Genomic DNA, 24369 nt, shown 5'->3' with positions numbered 1-24369 from the left:
TAACATGACCAGTGCCAGGCTCCCACCAAATTTTGGCACCTGAAAATCCTGGGTGGTGCAGCCCAAAGTTGCTACTGGCAAAACGCTGATGAATTGCAAAGTTGACATCAATGTGGTTGGTGGGAAGAGTTGGTGAGTCTTTTTACCAGATGGTGATCAGGAAGTTATAAAATTGTTGTCAACTGGCATAAGGTGGTATCTTAGTGTGGTTTTGATTTGAATTTCCCTGATGGCTAATGATTTTGAACATTTTTTCATGTGTCTGTTAGCCATTTGTATGTCTTCATTGGAAAAGTGTCTGTTCATATCTTCTGCCCATTTTTTGATTTATTTGTTTCTCGTGTATTGATTTGAGAAGTTCTTTGTAGATCTTGGATATCAGTCTTTTATCTGTAGTATCATTTGCAAATATATTCCCCCATTCCGTGGGCTGCCTCTTATTTTCTTTGACTGTTTCCTTGGCTGTGCAGAAGATTTTTATCTTGATGAAGTTCCACAAGTTCATTTTATCTTTTGTTTCTCTTGCCTTTGGAGATGTGTCATGTAAAAGGTTGCTTTGGCCAATGTCGTAGAGGTTGCTGCCTATGTTCTCCTCTAGAATTTTGATGGATTCCTGTCTCACATCGAGGTCTGTCATCCATTTGGAGTTTATCTTTGTGTATGGTGTGAGAGAGTGGTCAAGTTTCATTCTTTCGCATATAGCTGTCCAGTGTTCCCAGCACCATTTATTGAAGGGACTGTCTTTTTTTCCACTGGATGTTTTTTTCCTGCTTTGTCAAAGAGTAGTTGCCCATAAAGTTGAGGATCCATTTCTGGAGTCCTTTGATCACGAGAGCCTTGAAAGTGTAGATTGCTCTGGGTAGCATGGACATTTTAACTATGTTAATTCTTCTGATCCACGATCTTGGTATATCTTTCCATCTTTTTCTGTCTTCCTCAATGTCTTTCAAGAGTGATTTATAGTTTCTAGAATATAGATCCTTTACGTCTCTAGTTAATTCCAAGGTAACGTATGGTTTTTGGGGCTATTGTAAATGGAATGTATTCCCTAATTTCTCTTTCTTCAGCCTCATTGTTTGTGTACAGAAGTGCAACTGATTTCTGAGCATTGATTTTGTATCCTGACACATTACTGAATTGCTCTATAACTTCTAATAGTTTGGGAGTGGATTCTCTTGGGTTTTCCATATAGAGTATCAAGTATCTGCGAAGAGAGACAGTTTGACTTCTTCTTTGCTGATTTGGATACCTTTGACCCAGCCATTGCACTACTGGGTATTTACCCCAAAGATACAGATGTAGTGAAGAAAAGGGCCATATGCACTCCAATGTTCATAGCAGCATTGTCCACAATAGCTAAATCGTGGAAGGAACCGAGATGCCTTTCAACAGATGACTGGGTTAAGAAGTTGTGGTCCATATATACAATGGAATATTACTCAGCTATCAAAAAGAACAAGTTCTCCTCATTTGCTGCAACATGGATGGCACTGGAGGAGATAATGCTAAGTGAAATAAGTCAAGCAGAGAAAGACAATTTTCATATGATTTCTCTCATCTATGGAACATAAGAACTGGAAGATCGGTAGGGGAAGAAAGGGATAAAGAAAGGGGGTAATCAGAAGGGGGAATGAAGCATGAGAGACTATGGACTATGAGAAACAAACTGAGGGCTTCAGAGGGGAGGGGGTTGGGGAAATGGGATAGGCTGGTGATGGGTAGTAAGGAGGGCACGTATTGCATGGTGCAGTGGGTGTTATACACAACTAATGAATCATTGAACTTTACATCAAAAACCAAGGATGTACTGTTTGGTGACTAACATAATATAATAAAAAAATAAAAAATAAATAAAATGAAATAAAATAAAATTGTTGTCAGTATTCCTTGGGCAATTATAAATAGATGGGAACACTTCAATAGGAAAAACAGCCCAAATTAGGCTAACCTGGTCATCTTCTTTTCAACCAATATGAACAACTTTTGGCCAGAAAATTTAGGACAGACCCAGACCATAAAGCCAGGTATCAGCCCGGCATGGTCAGTAATGCTGCATAGCAAGAACACAAATGCAGCAGCTACAAGCACCTCAACTGAACTGGATCTCAATTGAACATTTGAAAGTATTTTATAGCATAGCTAACTTCAGAACATAGTGTAGTATAGTGATTTTCTAATATGTCTGGGATGCAGGGACTGCTAACTAGTACTGCTAACTGATTTAAAATAAATCAGTTAGGGGGCACCTGGGTGGCTCAACCAACTCTTGGTTTCAGCTCAGGTCATGATCTCAGGTTTGTGAGATTAAGCCCTGGGCTTAATGCCGAGCATGGAGCCTACTTGAGATTCTCTCCCTCTTCCTCTGCACCTCCCCATCTCTCTTTCTTTCAATAGATGTATTACATTCTTAATAGAAGATTAGATTATTGTAGCTGTAAACATAAGTTCAAGTCATTCTTTTGGGATTTACATAATCACCTAATCATTTAAGGAAACATCAACAGATCTACCTCTGGTGGTAGATAATTCACCTGGTGGTAGATAATTACATCAGTGTGTCTGATGTCATTATTTGATTTTACATTTTCAAGCCCACATAAGGTGACTTCACATATGCTGAAATTTTCAGTGACCTTTCTACATCTAAATATATTAACTACAATACGACACTTGCATAAAAATAAACTACTTTTTAGAGCAATTTTAGGTCCACAGCAAAATTGAGGGGAAGGTGCAGAAATTTTCCATATACTCTTTGCCCTTACACATGCATAACCTCCCCCATTATTAACAACCCTCACCGGAGTGGTGCATTTGCTACAATTGATGAACTTACAATGATATATTATTGTCAGCCAGAGTCCATTCTTTACTCACTCTTGGTATTGTACGTCCTATGGGTTTGGATAATTTATAATAAAATGTATCCTTCATTATAGTATCACACAGAGTAGTCTCCCTGCCCTAAACATCTTCTGTGCTCCACCAAGAATCCTCTATGTTGATCATGAATCTTTTAAGTGGAGGATGTTTTACTGAAAAGGCAATTAAAAATAAATATTCTCTGATATTAACAAAAAAACCCCTGTGAAGTCTATCAGAAATGTGTCCTTTAGGGGTGCCTGGGTGGCTCAGTCAGTTAGGCGTCTGCCTTCTGTTCCTGGGATGGAGCCCTGGATCCCTTCAGGCTCTCTCCCTTTTCCTTCTCCTTCTGCCCCTCCCCCTGCTTGTGCTCTCTTGCTCTCTGTCTCTCTCTGTCAAATAAATAAATAAAATCTTTTAAAAAATATGTCCTTTAGATTGGAGGGGTTTATAGGTATTTGGTATGTATGTTTTATTATAAAGAACTACTTTTTTTCTGTTTGTGAGCTTTTTTAAAGTTAAAAATATTTTACAAACCAAGGAACAGTTTGAGTGACTTTGAAGATAAATTTATTACTCAACAGCAGAACCACCTATGGGGACTGAGTTGTAGGTATGAAACTGTAAAAAAGGCTGTAGATTACTGGATCAGTATTCTGAAATAGAAATTAGTGGTAGTGTCTTAGATAAATTCCCAAATCACTGAGCAAAATGAATTTATAGATCAAAAGTTTGTAGTGATCTAACAAACTTCTCTGAAGCGTTATCTACAATTTCTATTACTATGAAAAACAAGAAAGACTCAAAACATTTTTGATGAAATAGTTCCATTGAGAGGTATGTCTACTGGTTTAGGGATCCTTTCTACTCTGACTCAATACATTATGCAGATTAACTTTTTCTGTGATCTCCTCCTCATGTTCCCTTAATTTATTTTTGTTCAGTAATCCCCTTGACTCTGCATTTCAGCTTGCCATTTTATCACCCTCCTTGTTTGCTTCTCCTGAGCAATAGATTTATGTTTATCTTAAGGTTGTGGCTGACCTTTAAGAAGGGTAGAGGTTAAGAGCCCTGCTGTTTAACTGTGCATATTCATATTACTTTGTGCCTTGATTTTATGTCCTTATCCTTATTCTTTTATTTTCTTTTTCTCTTAACTTGAGCACACGCACACAAACATACACAGCCTTCAGGGAGAAGAGTGGAGATTAATTATTAATACTGAACTTACTGATTTAAAAGAGCTTGTAAGTTAGTTATGGTAACACTGTTATATTCAAAGCAAATATTTTTCCCAATATAGCATTTTCATTTTGTTTACAGATCATTTGCTTTTTTCCTCCCAATTTTTAGGTTTAGTAGATCCAATCCATCTAGACATTAACACATACTCTCATTTCATTCTGATTTTATGGTTGTATTCTCCATATTTAATTGCTTATTTCATCTGAATTTATTTTGGAATTTGAATATATTTGGGATTGAATATATTTGGGATTGAACTGAATTTAAATTATTTGATTAAAAAATAATTTTTTGACTGAATACAAATTGAGTTTAAATTATTTGAAAATTTCACTATTTGGCATTGAATTTGATTTCTTTATTAATAGCCCCAAGTTATTTACTGAAGGATTTGATTTACTCAAATAAGTGCAGTGGAGAGTGTATGAATTGAAATATGAGAAATCATAATAATAGGCCTTAAAAATCAGAGATAAAATTCCATCTCTATTGGACTTCATAATCTTTTCAGTTTTCCAAAGCAATGTATGTTTTATAAACTTTCATATCAGATGAACATATAAGGCATTAAACCTGTGGATCAGTGTAGCTCATAGAGTAAGACAGAGATATATAGTACTGTCCCTGAGACTAGAAAAGTGGTTAGTATACATGTTGACTTATTTTTCTATTTATTATTCCAATTTGATATTCTATTTTTGAGCTATAAAACCACTCTATGGACTACTTACCCATACATCTTTCTCCTCTAACTGCGCAGCAGACAGCCTATAAAATCTAGCCTTCAGCAATATGGAACCCATTACGGTTCTGAGATTATCCCAAGGGATTAATGAGAAACAAAAGTCTTCAGGAATTCCATAGAACTCGGTTCATCTTAAAAGTTCATGCATTGTCTTTCCAATTTCATAAACCAGTTAAACTTGGCCTTAGTATAATCACAAAATTGCTGTTCAAAATGTATACAGCATCTTTATCATTTTCTTGCCATTGCAGTTTGATAAGTGATTTTACTTAATCATTACTAAATATCCAGATCAATGTAAAATTTATTTGGTGTATTTATTGTGCACATAATTAGTTAATTCACCTCGTTTTTAAGCCACACTCAACAACAAACATGTAACTGCAATTGGTGAAACACATCTTACAACTATATGACATAGAAAAAAACAATAACCAAATAAAAAGATGCATATAAAAGAATAAACAATAATTCAGAATTGTAGGACTGGAAGCTATAGTAGTTACTTAATTCAACTATATCATCATGCAGAAGAGAAGAGAAAAAATGGTACTCATTACCATATTAAGAAATACCCTACCACTCAAATGACAATATTAAACATATATTGATTAGTAATTATATGCTGGACACTGTTCTAAGTGCTTTGCATGTACTAGCTCTTTTATTCCTTACAGCAACCCTATGAAATACTGTTTAACACCCATTTTATAGATTAAGAAACTTAAGAGAGCCTCAATAATTTGCCTATAGTCATATTCCAAGTGAAAGGAGCAGGGTTTGAACTGGCAGTCTGTCTCCCAAAGCTGTGCTTCTGACCATCACTGCACGACCTCTTGTATGCACCTTTTTGGTTTTTTTTTAAATATTTTATTTATTTGAGAGAGAGAGAGAGAGAGAGGGAGAGAAAACATGTGTGCAAGCGGGGAGATTTGGGGGGCAGAGGAGAGGGAGAAGCAGACTCCCTGCTGAGCAGGGAGTCTGATGTGGGGCTCGATCCCAGGACTCTGGGATCATGACTTGAGCCGAAGGCAGACACTTAACCAACCAAGCCACCCAGGTTCCCCGTCACCATATGACCTCTTGTGAATGACAGTTACAATAAATGTATTGCTAAAATATGTTATTAAGCCCTGGGATTACACAAAATGTTTTGTGGGGATGCTTTTTGCATGTTTACAATTTGACTGAAAGTTCACAATACTTTCCAGTATTGTGTGGGTTTTTATCCATTTTTTAGAATGGTAATGTTCACCTTTCTCCAGTCCCTTGCGTCACCCACAGTATTGTCCAAATGTCTAACACCGACGTCAATAAAAGCCTGTTAGCATGCTCAGTCAAATCCCATTACAAGGCATTGCTGAAATCTTAGTGCTGAGCACATCACTTCCCAGACACACCATTTGCCAAACATATTGTCTCCCAGACACAGTTCCATGTGCACACTACTGGCTATTCAAAGATAAGTGGACGCTGAGGACTCTGCATCCTGGTAGAGAGACACTGGAGCCACAGTCATGATCCAGACTTGTTCCTAAAAATTGGTAGGGGTTAAGATATAGGGAATTGGTAAATATCCTGTAAGTCTTTGCAGAAGAGATGAAATGTGAAGGATGAGAGGGAAGTCTTGTGTTTTCTGAGGGTGAAGGTCTGCGTGACACAGGTGTTATGAGAAAAAATTCAGGTTGTGATCTCTTGCTGGATTAATGCCTTTCCAAATCATCTATGCCTAGGCCAGAGTGCTTCCTAAAATGTAAATCTCACATTTGTCTACCCTGCATGGCTTTTTATACAGGAAAAGAATCACACTCCTTAGTGTATCTTCACAAACCTTACATGATCTGTTGCTAAATATATAGATTGTTCTCCTATATTCTCCTTGGATTCTAGCAACATTAAATTCTTCATATTTCTCTAATCTGCCAATTTTTTCTTATTTCTATTCTTTTGTATAAGATGATTACTTTTCATTGGGAATATAAGTGAATAAAATAAGTGTAACAGTTTCACATTGCCCAATAAAATTAAAGATGTACATATTTTACTACCCAGACATTTCATTTATGGGTAGATGGTGTCAGAAAAGAGAATAACTTGAATATTTGTATTGGGAGATGTGTTGTTAGGAGCAAAAGACAGAGAACATTCCAAACTCCCACCAGCAGAAAAATGAATAAATGTGTTCTATTATGTGTCAGCTATTCAATGTATTGCTTCTTTGCTCCAGACTTAGTCTTCATTGTCTGCTCTTTGTAAATATATATGGGTTCTTTAAAAACTTCTTCTTTGACAAGAGACATGGTGTTAAACTTTGTGAGTAGAAGGCATTGTAGACACATTGCAGGAAGGGGTTTTCCTTCCTGGTTCCCAAAGGCTCAGCTGGCAGGCTTCTGCATGCAAATGATTTCAGCATCTGGGTCATATAGCATACATGGCTTCACCATTGCTCCCATCCTGGAGTAACCCCGTCCTGCAGCGCCCCCATCCTGCAGCACTCCCATCCTGCAGTGTCCCTGTCCTGCAGTGTAGGCTGCTGCCATAACACTTGCTTCTTGCAGTTCATGGTGGCCAGAACTCAGTAGCCAGGAGCTTCTTCTAACACTGCCCTTGGTTGGTTTGGTGGTAAAGAGCTTCTGGCAAGGCAATTCCCCTGAATCAGTTTTCTACGGTGGCCTAGAGTACAGGTTTCTGGGGGGGTTGCAAATTCTGCACAGCACCACAGTATCTTTCTGCTGTTCAGTAAGGCCCATGGCATGGGGGAAATTCTTCACTGGCTGTTCCATCTCAGCCCTTGGGATAGTGACTGCTCCTTGGACCTGTTATACCTACATTCTTTAGAGTTCTCTTTACCTTTAACTAGATAGTATCTCATTACTGCAATGCTACCATAACCAATCATTCTTTATATTAACTTTACCTGCTTATGTTGCCATGTGGTTTCTCTGTCTTAACTGGACCCTGACAGATAAATGTTATATTCATGCAAGTGAATTGTTCCACGTCAGTGAACCCTTATGAACTCCAGCCCCAATGACACATGGATGCACCTTCAAAGGTGACTGAAAAAATCAAGTCTTAGAAAATAGATACACAGTATGATTTTATTTATAAACAGTTAAAAAATACACAAAGCCAAAAACACATAAGGAATATAGGCCTGTGTGGTATAATGATAAATAATAGAAAGATTCACATAAGATTCAAGAAAGTGAGTATCTCTGGCAGAAGATGAAGGCACACTGGTCAGTGGTAGATGGGGGATTCAAAGATATTGGTAACATTCCTTTTCTTAATCTGGTTATTTGTGGGAGGGCAGTTCTACCAATGTTCATTTCTTTATTATTTTTTACTGTACATATGTTATATATATCCTTTGATAGAAATAGGATATTTGCTAATTAAATAAAAGTAATTATCATTTATTGTATAGAGTGACTATAATTACCAGCAGTGTGAATAGATCAGAGTAGCTCAACTAATTTGCTAAGATAGTAATCTGTCAGCCCTGGGTGGCCAGTAGGGTTGACACCAGTGCTGAATTAGACTCTATCCCCTATAATGCCACATAGGAGTTTTAATATAGTAGGTGTTTGCCTTAATTTAGCAGCATTGTCCACAATAGCAAAATTGTGGAGGGAGCCGAGATGCCCTTCAGCGGATGACTGAATTAAGATAATGTGGTGCATATATAAAATGGAATATTACTCGCCATCGAAAAGAAAAATTTCACAACATTTGCAGCAACATGGATGGGACTGGAGGAGAAAAAGTTAATTTTAACAGTTCAAATTTGGAATAACCTTCTATAATTATAGAATAAAAATTGTCCCTCTTTCTTTTTTGATTCACAAGGAGAAGAAAAACAAATGCTAAGATGTGTGTGTGTATTAACTTTATTTTTTTAGAAACCAGTCACCATGTTTGGATGATGCCCTTACTCCTAATTTGGAATACACCTTTCATGATTTTTTCTGAGTGATAGACCATACCTATTCAAAACGGGTTCTCTGAAGAACCACCTCAGGCTACTTCTCTCAGGGTCCCAGCTGCAGCCTGCACTGTAAAGGCTGCAATGGAGATCTGTCTCTTCACTTCTCCCCAGGCCTTGGAAGGATCCACCTTGCTTTCAATATCAAACAGAGCATCATAAATTCCTGGGAATGACTCCCCTGCATACTTGTTGTGGCTGCTGGGAGCATATATGATGTGCCTGTTGATAAAAACAGTTTGGTGTCTATCAGGTGCCCAAATGATATATAACAAGAGAAAAACAGGAGCACTCTACAAATCCTGAACTGCACAATTCTAATTTTATAATTCGAATAAGCCACTTGTCAGCTAAACTTCCAAGTTTAATCATCTCCAAAAACCAGTCTATGAAGTATGTGTTAATTATGTTTTAACTTTAAACAGAGGACTTAATGTGGTTCAGAGCAACAAAAGTAATGATAGCCCCAATACCTTGTCACCTACTATGGATCATGCTTGCAATTAAATGATTTGCCTATAATTTTTCTATTTCTTAAAAATAAATGCTACCACCAGGGTAACTGAGTTGGTTAAGTCTCTGACTCTTGGTTTCAGCTCATATCATGATCTAAGTATCTTGGGATCCAGTACCTCATCACGCTCCCCACTCAGTGGGGAGTCTGCTTCTCGGTCCCTCTCTCCCTTTCTGCCCCTCCTCCCACTTGCACGCACATGTGCAACCTCTCTCTCTCTAAAATACATAAATAAATCTTAAAAAAAAACTCTACAAAGTTGCTACTAGCATTTCAAAAGGAGGAAATTGAGATTTGAGAGATTTAAGTGACTAGTCTCAAGCTAGACTGCAAATAAGCACTGACTTTTCACTCTCCCACTTTACCCTCTGAAATGTAGCACAGTTGTGATTATTAAAGTCCTCTTTGTGACCTGCCAACATACTATTGTGTTTTTCTCTTTAAAAAAGAAGACACACTAACATGTTAGAATGCCTAGCTTAAAGCATGAACAATCATTAAAAACATTTTGAAAGTGTAACATGACCTAGGTAGAAGGTGATATTTTATTGAAAGACCTATGTCAGTTCATGTCATAACCCATGAAGGGAAAGATAAGTTCCCAAAGAGGTAAAGAAGGAAAGAAGCACAATCATGCCACCATTGAGAAACCACTCACCATGTTTGGATGATGCCCTTACTCCTAATTCTGATCCTTTGATAATCCATAAACAGAAAGACAGGGACATTTCTCAGTAGTCACTGACCTAATTTGTTCTGCAATTCTTAGTAAGATCAACTTACTGTTCATCATTGATGTTTATCAGAAATATTTATAATTGTCAAAAATTAGAAAAAAATGTGAACGTTAGGAGAGTATATAAATATACATTTTATATATTTTTTTAAAATTTTTTATTATGTTATGTTAGTCACCATACAGTAGATCCTTAGTTTTTGATGTAGTGTTCCATGATTCATTATTTGTGTATAACACCAGTGCTCCATGCAATATGTGCCCTCCTTAATACTCATCACCAGCCTATCCCAATCCCCCACCTGCCTTCCCTCTGAAGCCCTCAGTTTGTTTCCCAGAGTCCATAGTCTCTTGTGGTTCACTCCCCCTTCTGTTTACCTCCCCCTTCATTCTACCCTTCCTTCTCCTACCAATCTCCCTGCTATTTCTAATGTTCCATAAACTAGCGAAACCATGTGATAATTGTCTTTCTCTGCTTGACTTATTTCACTTAGCGTAATCTCCTCCAGTCCTGTCCATGTTGCTGCAAATGTTGGGTAATCATGCTTTCTGATGGCTGAGTAATAGTCCATGGTATATATGGACCACATCTTCTTAATCCATTTGTCTGTTGAAGGGCATCTTGACTTCTTCCACCATTTAGCTATTGTGGACAATCCTGCTATGAACATTGTGGTGCATATGGCCCTTCTCCTCACTACGTCCATACATTTGGGGTAAATACCCAGTAGTGCAATTGCTGGATCATAGGGTAGCTCTAATTTTAACTTTTTTTTAAAAAGATTTTATTTATTTATTTGAGAGAGAGAGAGAGCCAGCCAGCGAGAGAGGGAACACAAGCAGGGGGAGTGGGAGAAGAAGAAGCAGGCTCCCAGCAGAGGAGCCCGATGTGGGGCTCGATCCCATAACACCAGGATCACGCCCTGAGTTGAAGGCAGATGCTTAACAACTAAGCCACACAGGCGCCCCTATTTTTAACTTTTTGAGGGACGTCTACACGGTTTTCCAAAGTGGCTGTACCAACTTGCATTCCCACCAACAATGTAAGAGGGATCCCCTTTCTCCACATCCTCTCCAACATTTGTTGTTTCTTGCCTTGTCAATTTTTGAAATTCTAACTGGCATAAAGTGGTATCTCAAGGTGGTTTTGATTTGAATTTCCCTGATGCCTAATGATTTTAAACATTTTTTCATGTGTTTGTTAGCCATTTGTATGACTTCATTGGAAAAGTGTCTGTTCATATCTTCTGCCCATTTTTTGATTTGATTAATTTTTTTTCTCGTGTATTGGGTTTGAGAGGTTCTTTATAGATCTTGGATACTAGTCTTTTATCTGTAGTGTCATTTGCAAAAACCTTCTCCCATTCCATGGGCTGCCTCTTAGTTTTTTTGAATGTTTCCTTGGCTGTGCAGAAAATTTTTATCTTGATGTAGTCCCACGAGTTCATTTTTTCTTTTGTTTCTCTTGCCTTTGGATATGTGTCATGTAAAAGGTTGCTTTGGCCAATGTCGTAGAGGTTGCTGCCTATGTTCTCCTCTAGAATTTTGATGGATTCCTGTCTCACATCGAGGTCTGTCATCCATTTGGAGTTTATCTTTGTGTATGGTGTGAGAGAGTGCTCAAGTTTCATTCTTTTGCATATAGCTGTCCAATGTTCCCAGTACCATTTATTGAAGAGACTGTTTTTTTCCTGCTTTGTCAAAGATTAGTAGCCCATAGAGCCGAGGGTCCATGTCTGGGTTCTCTATTCTCTTCCATTCGTCTATGTGTCTGTTTTTGTGCCAGTACCATGCTGTCTTTGTGATCATAGCTTTGTAGTATAGCTTGAAATCAGGCAACGCGATGCCCTCAGCTTTGTTTTTCCTTTTTAACATTTTCTTGGCGATTCAGGGTCATTTCTGGTTCCACACAAATTTAAGGGCTGTTTGTTCCAGCTCTTTGAAAAGTATCATTAGTATTTTGATCGGGATGGCATTGAAAATGTAGACTGCTCTGGGTAGCATGCACATTTTAACTATGTTTATTCTCCCGATTCATGGGCATAGAATATTTTTCAATCTTTTTGTGTCTTCTTCAATGTCTTTCAAGAGTGATTTATAGTTTCTAGAATATAGATCCTTTACCTCTCTGGTTAAGTTAATTCTGAGATATCGTATGATTTGGTGGTATTGTAAATGGAATCAATTCCCTAATTTTCTTTCTTCAGTCTCATTGTTCAGGTACAGAAATTCAACTGATTTCTGAGCATTAATTTTGTATCCTGCCACATTACTTAATTGCTCTATAAGTTATAGTAATTTGGGGGTGGAGTCTTTTGGGTTTTCCATATAGAGTATCATGTCATCTGCGAAGAGAGACAGTTTGACTTCTTCTTCGCCAATTTGAATACCTTTTATCCCTTTTTGTTGTCTGATTGCTGTTGCAAGGACTTTTAGTACTATGTTGAATAATAATGGTGAGAATGGGCATTCTTGTAATGTTCCTGATCTTAAGGGAAAGCCTTCCAGCTTTTCCCCATTGAGAATGATATTCACTATAGGCTTTTCATAGACGGTTTTTATGAAATTGAGGAATGTGCCCTCTTATCCCTATACTCTGAAGGGTTTTAATCAGGAAAGGATGCTGTATTTTGTCAAATGCTTTTTCTGCATCAATTGAGATGATCATATGGTCTTGACGCTTTTCTTGTTGATGTGATCTAGCACACTGATCGATTTGCAAATGTTGATCCAACCTTGCATCCCAAGGATGAATTCCACTTGGTCGTGATGGATAATCCTTTTAATGTACTGTTGGATCCTATTAGCTAGGATCTTGTTGAAAATTTTGGCATCCATATTCATCAGGGATAGCAGTCTGTAATTCTCCTTTTTGATGGGGTCTTTGCTTGGTTTGGGGATCAAGGTAATATTGGCCTTATAGAATGACTTTGGTAGTTTTCCTTCTGTTTCTGTTTTTTGAAACAGCATCAGGAGAATAGGTATTATTTCTTCTTTGAATGTTTGGTAGAACTGCCAGGGGAATCCGCTGGGCCCTGGACTCTTGTATTGTGGGAAGGTTTTTTTTTTAAATATAATATTTTTTTATTATACTATGTTAGTCACCATACAGTACATCCCTAGGTTTGATGTGAAGTTCAATGATTCATTAGTTGCGTATAACACCCAGTGCACCATATAATACGAGCCCTCCTTAATACCCATCACCAGCCCATCCCATTCCCCCATGCCCCCTCCCCTCAGAAGCCCTCAGTTTGAATTGGGAGGGGGTTTGATCACTGCTTAAATCGCTTCATAATTAATCAGTCTGTTTAGATAATCAATTTCTTCTTGTGTCAAACTTGGTAGTTTATAGGTTTCCAGGAAGGCATCCATTTCTTCCAGGTTGTTTAATTTATTGGCATATAGGTGTTGAGAATAGTTTCTTTTTTATTTTATTATTATTTTTTAATGTTTTTTTATTACATTATGTTAGTCATCATACAGTACATCCCTGGTTTCTGATGCAAGGTTCGATGATTCATTAGCTGCGTATAACACCCAGTGCAACATGCAATATGGCCCTCCTTACTACCCATCACCAGTCTATCCCATTCCCCTACAGCCTCCCCTCTGAAGCCCTCAGTTTGTTTCTCAGAGTCCATAGTCTCCCATGCTTCACTCCCCCTTCTGATTACCCCCCCCTTTCTTTATCCATTTCTTCCCTTACCGATCTTCCTAGTTCTTATGTTCCATAGATGAGAGAAATCATATGATAATTGTCTTTCTGCTTCACTTATTTCACTTGGCATTATCTCCTCCAGTGCTGTCCATGTTGTAGCAAATGTTGAGAACTCGTTCTTTCTGATGGCTGAGTAATATTCCATTGTATTTATGGACCACAACTTCTTAATCCAGTCATCTGTTGAAGGGCATCTCGGCTCCTTCCACGATTTAGCTATTGTGGACAATGCTGCTATGGACATTGGAGTGCATATGGCCCTTCTCTTCATTACGCCTGTATCTTTCAAGTAAATACCCCGTAGTGCAATGGCTGGGTCATAGAGTAGCTCAATTTTTAACTTTTTAAGGGACCTCCACACTGTTTTCCAGAGTGGTTGTACCAACTTGCATTCCCACCAACAATGTAGGAGGGATCCCCTTTCTCCACATCCTCTCCAGCAATTGCTATTTCCTGCCTTGTTGATTTTTGCCACTAACTGGCGTAAGATGGTATCTTAGTATGGTTTTGATATGAATTTCCCTGATGGCTAATGATTTTGAACATTTTTTCATGTGTCTGTTAGCCATTTGTATGTCTTCATTGGAAAAGTGTCTGTTCATATCTTCTGCCCATTTTTTGATTTGTTTATTTTTTTCTCACGTATTGATTTGAGAAGTTCTTTGTAGATCTTGGATACCAGTCTTTTATCTGTAGCATCATTTGCAAATATATTCTCCCATTCCGTGGGCTGCGTCTTAGTTTTTTTGATTGTTTCCTTGGCTGTGCAGAAGATTTTAATTTTGATGAATTCCAACATCTTCATTTTATCTTTTGTTTCTCTTGCCTTTGGAGATGTGTCATGTAAAAGGTTGCTTTGGCTGATGTCGTAGAAGTTACTGCCTATGTTCTCCTCTAGGATTTTGATGGATACCTGTCTCACATCGAGGTCTGTCATCCATTTGGAGTTTATCTTTGTGTATGGTGTGAGAGAGTGGTCAAGTTTCTTTTGCATGTAGCTGTCCAATTTTCCCAGCACCAATTATTGAAGAGACTGTCCTTTTCCCACCGGATGTTTTTTCCTGCTTTATCAAAGATTAGTTGCCCAAAGAGCTGAGGGTCCATTTCTGGGTTCTCTATTCTGTTCCATTGGTCTATGTGTCTGTTTTTGTGCCAGTACCATGCTGTCTTTGTGATCAAAGCTTTGTAGTATACCTCGAAATCTGGCATTGTGATGCCCCCAGCTTCGTTATTCCTTTTCAATAGTTCCTTGGCGATTCAGGGCCTTTTCTGGTTCCATACAAATTTCAGGACTATTTGTTCTAGTTCCTTGAAAAATGTCCTCGGTATTTTGATCGGGATAGCATTGAAAGTGTAGATTGCTCTGGGTAGCATGGACATTTTAACTATGCTAATTCTTCCGATCCATGAGCATGAAATGTTTTTCCATCTTTTTGTGTCTTCCTCAATGTCTTTCAAGAGTGATCTGTAGTTTCTAGAATATAGAACCTTTACGTCTCTGGTTAATTCCAAGGTAACGTATGGTTTTTGGTGCTATTGTAAATGGGATGGATTCCCTAATTTCTCTTTCTTCAGTCTCATTATTCGTGTATAGAAATGCAACTGATTTCTGAGCATTGATTTTGTGTCCTGCCACATTACTGAATTGCTCTATAACTTCTAATAGTTTGGGAGTGGATTCTTATGGGTTTTCCATATAGAGTATCATGTCATCTGCGAAGAGAGACATTTTGACTTCTTCTTTGCCGATTTGGATACCTTTTATCCCTTTTGTTGTCTGATTGATGTTGCAAGGACTTCTATTACAATGTTGAATAACAGTGGTGAGAGTGGGCATCCTTGTCGTGTTCCTGATCTTAAGGGGAAGGCTTCCAGCTTTTCCCCGTTGAGAATAATATTTATTGTAGGCTTTTCTTAGATGGCTTTTATGAGCTTGAGAAATGAACCCTCTATTCCTACACTCTGAAGGGTTTTAATCAGAAAAAGATGCTGTATTTTGTCCAATGCTTTTTCTGTGTCTATTGAGAGAATCGTATGATTTCTGAATTATTGTTTCTGAATAAAATCTAAGACACTCTTAGATTTGTGAATGTTGTACCACCCCTGCATCCCAGGGATGATTCCCACTTGGTTATGATGGATAATCCTTTTAATGTACAGTTGGATTCTATTTGCCAGGATCTCATTGAGGATTTTGGCATCCATATTCATTAGGGAAATCGGTCTGTAATTCTCCTTTTCGATGGGATCTTTGCCTGATTTGGGGATCAAGGTAATATTGGCCTTATAGAATGCATTTGGTAGCTTTCCTTCTGTTTCTATTTTTTGAAATAGTTTTAGAAGAATAGGTATTATTTCTTCTTTGACTGTCTGGTTGAATTCCCCAGGAAAACCATCCAGGCCTGGGGTTTTATTTTCTGGAAGATTGTTGATCACTGACTCAATCTCTTCCTAATTAATTGGCCTGTTTAAAAAATCAATTTCTTCATGTTTCAGTCTTGGTAGTTTATGGGTTTCCAGGAAGGCCTCCATCTTGTCCAGATTGCTTAATTTATTGGCATAAAGCTGTTGATAAAAGTTTCTAATAATCCTTCCAATTTCATTGGTGTTGGTTGTGACCTTGCCTTTTTCATTCATAATTTTATTAATTTGGGTCCTTTCTCTATTGTTTTGGATAAGTCTTGCCAGTGGTCTGTCAATTTTATTAATTCTCTCAAAGAACCAGCTTCTAGTTCTGTTGATCTGCTCTACTGTACTCCTGGTTTCTAATTCATTGATTTCTGCTCTAATCTTGTTCAACTGCTTCTTCGTGCATGGGTTAGGCCTGTCCCTCTTTTGCTGTTTTAGCTACTTGAGGTGAGAATATAAAAACTGCATTTTAGATTTTTCTGTTCTTTTGAGTGAGGCTTGGATGGCTATGTATTTCCCCCTAGGACTGCCTTTGCAGTATCCCATAGGTTTTGGACCGTTGTGTTTTCATTCTTGTTGGTCTTCATAAATTGTTTAATTTGATTTTTGATTTCCTGGTTTATCGAGTCATTCCTGGGCAGGAATGTTCTTAGTCTCCAAGTGTTTGAGTTTCTTCCAAATTTTCCTTGTGGTTGAGTTCCAATTTCAAAGCTTTGTGGTCTGAAACATGAGGGAATAATTTCAGTCTTTTGGTATCTGTTGAGACCTGTTTTGTGTCCCAGAACATGGTTATTCTTTGAGAATGTTCCATGGGCATTAGAATATGATGAGTATTCTTTGGTTCTGGGTTGTAGTGTTCTATATATATCTATGAGGTCCAACTCTTTAGTATGGCATTCAAAGCTCTTGTTTCTTTGTTCATTTTCTGCGTAGGTGATCTATCTATTCCTGATAGTGGACTGTTGAGGTCCCTTACTATTACATATATTTTATCTATATGTCTCTTTATTCTGGTTAAGAGTTGGCTTGTGTATCTTGCTGCTCCCCTGTTGGGGGCATATATATTTATAATTGTCATAGCCACTCGCTGGATACATCTTTTAAGAATAATATAGTGCCCTTCTGTGTCTCTAACTATAGTCTTTAGTTTAAAATCCAATCTGTCTGAGATGAGAATTGCTACCTCAGCTTTCTTTTTGAGGTCCATTTGCGTGAAAGATGGTACTCCATCCCTTAACTTTCAGTCTGAATGTATCTTTGGGTTCAAAATGAGTCTCTTGTAGACAGCAAATGGTTGGGTCAGTTCTTATTATTCAATCTGCAACCCTGCATTATGGGAAATTTTAAGCCATTCACATTGAGACTGAATACTGAGAGAAATGATTTTAATGATGCCATGTTGCCAGTAAAGTCTTTGTTTGTATCGGTTGTGACTTTCTGTTCTGTATCACCCTTGGGGCCTTTTTACCTTTATAGAACCCCCTTAATATCTCCTGTAGGGCTTGTTTCATGGTTACAAATTTGGTTAATGACTGGCGATTCTGGAAGGTCTTTATTTCTCCATCAATTCTGAATGACAGCCTTGCTGGATAAAGGATCCTTGGCTGCATGTTTTTCTATGAAAGAGATTTAAAAATGCCCCCACCCTTTCTGTCGTTCACCAGGTCTGTGTGACAGGTCTGACGTAATTCTGAAACCCTTGCGTTGGTAAGTGAGAGATTTCTTTGCCCTGGCCACTTTCAATACTGTATCCTTGGATGTAATATTTGCGAATATGCACTATGCGTGATGTGCTGAGGTTTGCAGTGGTTGAGCTTGGGAGGGTCCTCTGTCTGTTGGACAAGAATGTCTGTTTCGGGCCTGGGTGGCACAGCGGTTAAGTGTCTGCCTCCGGCTCAGGGCGTGATCCTGCGTTACGGGATCGAGCCCCACGTCAGGCTCCTCCACTATGAGCCTGCTTCTTCCTCTCCCACTCCCCCTGCTTGTGTTCCCTCTCTTGCTGGCTGTCTCTATCTCTGTCAAATAAATAAATAAAATCTTTAAAAAAAAAAAAAAAAAAAGAATGTCTGTTTCCCTCGCTAGTTATGGAAGTTTTCAGCTACAATTTGTTCAAATATCTCTTCTAGACCTCTGTTTTTCTCCACCCCCTTGGGGATGACCGATGATTCTGACATTGGAACATTTCATGAGTCAGTAATCTCCTGTAACCTACATTCCTGTGTGTGGATTTTTGAGTCCGATTCTATTCTACTTTCTCTTCTAGTAACCCATCCTTCAATTCGCTGATACGATTACTTTCTTCCTCATTCACCCTGGCCGTCAGAGCCTCTAGTTTTGACAGCATTTGGCTCAGAATTTTTAATTTCTGCCAGGTTCACTCATTTTCTTCCCTTAGAGATTCTACATTCTCATTAACATTTTCGTTAATACTTTTTTCAAGTCTACACATCATCTTGACCATTATTACTCTGAACTCCATTTCTGATAATTTGGTTATCTCCATATCCATTAGTTCTGTGGCATAGGCCACAGACTCATTGTCTTGTCTTTGCTGGGGGGGACTTCTCCTTCTCGTCATTTTGATGAGGAGAGGTTGCGGGGTTGTCCAGAGCCCAAATTATTGACCGGGACCCACACCATGCGCCCTTGTTTTATAGGGATCTTAGGGATGTGGGCTGCTTAATTTTTCAGCCTGCCTTCTGGGGGAGGGGCCTGCTGCTCTGATAGTCAGGCAACCCTTTTTGGGTAGAGTCTCCTTGTCCCCTAGGGTGATGGGGATGGCACACTGTGAGCCGGTATTTCCAGGCTTTGGTTCTTTGGCAGCTTTCCCTGGCATTTTGCTATGCCTCTTCTGAGAGTCAGAGTAGCAGTGGCCGAATCTCAGCCTCTGTCTCAGAACAGAGGGTTCACGGGCCATTCTCCACTGATGTTCTGACCACTTTAACTCTGTTTCTGCTGCTGCTGCTCACCCTGCAGCGTCGGGATGTGCGCCCCACACCCGGCATCCCAGCCCTCACTTCCAGGGCCGGAGCGTCTCTGTCCTTTGTGTTTCTAATACCACCAGTTGCCTGTTGCCCCGTGCTTCCCGGGAGCTCCCGGTCTCAGTTTGGTTCCAGTGAGTGCACCGGAGGTCTGTGAAAAGTCTGGTGGCACGCGTTCCCCGCTCACGGTCTCAGTCTGCCCTCTCGCGGGCGCTGGTCCACGAGTCTGCCCACTCCCCGTGCAGGTGGCTACCACTTTCTGGCGCCCAAACATGGCGTCTCCTGCTCCCTCCGTTTATCTTCTGATATCTGTGGGCAGTTTCATGGCTCCCTGCCTTACCTCAATACTCAGTGCTGGAGATGTTCATTTGTAGAGATCCAGATGTATCTTCCCTGCGCTCAGGCTGATTCCGTGGATGTTTAGGCAGGTCTGGTACCTATCCAGCTCAACTCAGGGGACTGGCTGAAAAAGGGGTCCCCTACTCCTCCGCCATCTTAACCCAACCCCTGATTCATAGCATTTTTAATTTCTGCCAGATTTGCTCTCATTTCCGCCCATGGGGATTCTATATCCTTGTTAGTATTTTTGTTAATATTTTTCAAGCCTACACATCATCTTGACCATTGTTACTCTGAACTCCATTTCTGACAATTTGGTTATATCCATATCCATCAGTTCTGTGGCACAGGCTACAGTTTCTGTCTCCTTTTTTGCTGTGGATTCCTCCTCCTGGTCATTCAGATTAGGAGAGGTTGAGGAATGCCCAGAGCAAGATTATTGACCAGGAACCAGGCAATGTGCACTTGTTTTATAGGGACTTAAGGATGTGGGCTTCCTGATTTTTCAGCTTGCCTTCTGGGGGGCGGAGGAGCCTGCCATGCTGATATTCAGGCAACCCTGTTTGGGTAGAGTTGCCCTGTCCCCTGTGGGGTGGGGTGGGATGGCACAATGTGAACTGGTATTTCCAGGGTTTTGTTCTCTGGAGGCTTTTGCTGGCAGTTTTCGTGACTCTTCTGAGAGTCAGAGCAGCAGTGGCCATATCCTAGTTTCTGTCTCAGAACAGAGAGATCACAGTCTGCTCTCCACTGAGCTCTCATGGCCACTTTAATTCTGTTTATGTCAGTGCTGCTAAAAGCCCCACAGCGTCCTGGGTTGTCGCCCCACAGCCACTCTCCTAGGGAGAGTCCCTGGGAGTGCTGGCAAGTTTCTGTCCTTTTTGCTTCTAACACCACCAGCTGTCCCCAGTTCCTGCATGCGCTCCTGAGCTCCTTGTCTCAATCTGGTTGCACATGCTCCTGATCACCAGATTTCAGTCTAACTCAAGTGTGCACTCCTGAGCTCGGTTTTCAGTCTGGTTCCAGTGAGCACTCCAGAACTCCGGTTTTCAGTCTGGTCACACAGGCGTTCCACGGCTCCCGGTCTTAATCTGCTTTCTCGTGGGTACCAGTCCACGAATCCACCTGCTCCCCAGTGCAAGTGCCTACTGCTTCCCAGTGCCTGAACATGGTGGAAGTGTCCTTCCCTTCCATTTATCTTCCAATACCTGTGCACGGATTCACGGCTCCCGCTTGGTACCTTAATACTCAGTGCCGGAGATGTTCATTTGTAGAGATCCTGATGTATCTTCCTACATCTCAGGCGATTTCATGGGTGTTCAGGATGATCTGGTAGATACCCAGCTCGATTCAGGGGACTAGCTGAAAAAGGTCCCCTACTCCTCTGCCATCTTTTTTCTTCCTCACATTTTTTACATTTTACATATATTTATTATGTCTTATGTGTATACATACATAAGTCAAATATATTTAAAATGAGAGCGGGACTAAAATTATATAAACCATATATAAGCATGATTTTATAACTAACCAACGGAATTGGGGTGATTTTTATTTTCTACTTGTGACTTTGTTGATCTAAATTTCCTACAATGAACATATATTAAATTATAATCTGAAATAAAAAAGATATAAAAAGAAAATGTAGCAATCATATTACATTATATGAAGAAATAATACATCTATTTCTATATATATTTTGAAATTTCTATTTCTTACAAAAATCAACTATATTTTTCTGCAGTGCAAAAAATAAGAAAAAAGGATATAATGAGGAGTCATATTTGCATTCTTACCTATAGAAAGGCCTGTCTAGTAATCCTAAAGGATCAATAAATGCTCGTTCAAAAACATCAGCTGATCATTCATAATTCTCAATAATATTGGGCTAAGTAAGAAAACAAATACAGATGTCACTTCATGGAAAGCATGCACTGCACAGCAAAGTAAAAATTCACAAAAAAAACTAAACATAAGTAATACATCTTAAGTCCCTATGATATGCAAATTAAAAAACTCGCCCACACAGTTACATTTTTAAAATCCTATAAAATACTATTCTGCTGAGGCTTATAATACCACAGAAAGTTATATGTCAGAGTTGAAAAAGTCAACAATACTTTTTATTTATATTGAACTAATTAATTGACAAACCTAGGTATTTAAATATAGGCAAGACATTTTTATCTAAGGATCCTAATAATCTACTTAAAGAAGTGATTTTGATATTGAGTGGGATAGTCTATAATGCTTAGTAGGGTTCCTGGAAAATTATACTAATTTACCAAATGATAGCCAATGTTTTTATTTTATTTTATTATTATTAAAAGCCAAATGTCCTAGAAAATCATAATCTATGTCCATAAGGTCCTTTTAGAGAGAGGAAACATCATAGTTTTTAAGGACAGAAAATCAAATTCAGAGAATACATGGTGTTTTGAATCTCCTTAAGATTTATTTCTCATTGTTGATTTACTTTTATTTTTTTACCCACACAAAAATTTGGAGAGTACTGTAAAGTATAAGGGAAAAAATCATATTCACCCAGGATGACAGTTATTATACTACCTGGTTTACTTTGAGTTTTTCTCTACATTTGTTCGATAAAAATGTAATCAAACTTTATTTACAATTTTAAATATTTTTTGTTTACTTCACATTTTTGTAAATATCTTACATTATATTTTCTTTATAATCAACCATTTTATGCTTCTAAAATGTTCAAATTGGCAGACATCTGATTTTTGGTAATTTCTCTCCTCTTAGGTATTAACCATTTGAATTATTTGGTATTTTTAAAATAAACTATTTTTATTTTTAATTAAAAACTTTTAAAAGAGATAGCAGGAGCAGGGGAAGAGTTGAATAGGGGCAGAAAGAGAGAATCTTCAGCAGGCTCCAAGCCCAGCATGGAACCTGACACGTGGATCCGTCCCTCTCACGACCCTGAGATCATGACCTGAGCCAAAATCATTTGGATGTTTAGCCCCTTGATTGTTTGGTATTATAATTCATATCTTTCTCTGAGAAGCCCTTTTTCTCTCAAACTTGAAACTCTTTCCTGACGAAAATGGCCAAGAAATGGAAATAATACGGCCAAGTCTAAGCCTATATATGGCTCTTCTTGAAACTTTAACAGTATGTATTTATGCTTTTCAAAAAGCTTTTTATTTTATTAATTTTTTCAAAAGGTTTTTAAAACAATTCACAATGCTATCAGAAAAGTGTAGAGAGCAGGGGAATTAAGATGGCGGAGGAGTAGGGGACCCCTTTTTCAGCCGGTCCACTGAGTCGAGCTGAATAGGTACCATACCAGCCTAAATAACCACAGAATCAGCCTGAGATGCAGGAAGATACATCTGGATCTCTACAAATGAACATCTCCAGCACTGGTATTGATGTGTACGAAGAGGGGGCCATGAACCACACAGATATCGGAAGATAAGCGGAAGGTGGAGGAGCCGCGTGTTCGAGAGAGAAGACATAAAAAGATGGAAAGATATTCCATGCTCATGGATCGGGAAGAATTAGCATAGTTAAAATGTCCATGCTACCCAGTGCAATCTACACTTTCATGCTATCCGATCAAAATACCGAGAACATTTTCAAAGATCTGGAACAATAGTCCTTAAATTTGTATGGAACCAGAAAAGGCCCGAATCTCCAAGGAACTGTTGAAAGGAAAAAACAAAGCTGGGGGCATCACAATGCGGACGACTGTACTACAAAGCTGTGATCACAAAGACAGCATGGTACTGGCACAAAAACAGACACATACCAATGGAACAGAATAGAGAGCCCAGAGATGGACCCTCGGCTCTTTGGGCAACTAATATTTTGATAAAGCAGGAAAAAACATCCGGTGGAAAAGGAGAGTCTTTCAATAAATGGTGCTGGAAAAAGAATTGGACAGCTACATGCAAAAGAATGAAACTTGACCACTCTCTCACACCATACACAAAAATAAACTCCAAATGGATGAAAGACCTCGATGTGAGACAGGAATCCATCAAAATTCTAGAGGAGAACATAGGCACAACCTCTACGACATCAGCCAAAGCAACCTTTTCATGATACATCCCCAAAGACAAGAGAAACAAAAGATAAAATGAATTTATGGGACTTCATCAAGATTAAAAGTTTCTGCACAGCCAAAAACAGTCAGAAAAACTATGAGGCAGCCCACGGAATGGGAGAATATATTTGCAAATGACACTACAGATAAAAAGACTGGTATCCAAGATCTACAAAAAACTTCCCAAAATCAATACATGAGAAACAAATAAACAAAATCAAAAAATGGGCAGAAGATATGAACAGACACTTTTCCAATGAAGACATACAAATGGCTAACAGACACATGAAAAAAATGTTCAAAATCATTAGCCATCAGGAAATTCAAATCAAAACCACACTGAGATACCACCTTACACCAGTTAGAATGGCAAAAATAGACAAGGCAAGAAGCAACAATTGCTGGAGAGGATGTGGAGAGGGATCCCTCTACATTGTTGGTGGGAATGGGTGTACAGCCACTCTGGAAAACAGTGTGGAGGTCCCTTAAAAAGTTAAAAATTGAGCTACCCTATGACCAGCCATTTGCACTATGGGTGTTTACCCAAGATACAGGCGTGTAAAGAGAAGGGCCATATGCATCAATGTCCATAGCAGCATTATCCCTAGCTAAATCGTGGAAGGAGACAGGATGCCCTTCAACAGATGACTGGATTAGAAGTTGTGGTCCATATATACAATGGAATATTAGCTCAGCTATCAGAAAGAACGAGTTCTCAACATTTGCTACAACATGGACAGCACTGGAGGAGATAATG

The 24369-nt window shown here is 38.9% G+C and overlaps 1 protein-coding gene across 2 annotated transcripts in view; it reads right to left on the bottom strand.

Moving 5' to 3' along the window:
- Positions 1 to 8872: 8872 nt before the first annotated feature.
- FOLH1B (folate hydrolase 1B) overlaps positions 8873 to 24369 on the bottom strand; it is a 100005-nt gene continuing 84508 nt past the window's right edge. For both annotated transcript variants that reach the window (XM_008704438.1, XM_008704437.1), the window contains one exon: positions 8873 to 9062. In XM_008704438.1, the coding sequence (XP_008702660.1) occupies positions 8873 to 9062 (190 nt within the window). The remainder of the gene's footprint in view (positions 9063 to 24369) is intronic.

This window comes from Ursus maritimus, unplaced genomic scaffold, assembly GCF_017311325.1.
Source record: "Ursus maritimus isolate PB19 unplaced genomic scaffold, ASM1731132v1 scaffold_16, whole genome shotgun sequence".
NCBI lineage: Eukaryota > Metazoa > Chordata > Mammalia > Carnivora > Ursidae > Ursus > Ursus maritimus.
The sequence above is the reverse complement of the archived record's forward strand: the minus strand, read 5'-3'. Positions and strand labels throughout refer to the sequence as shown.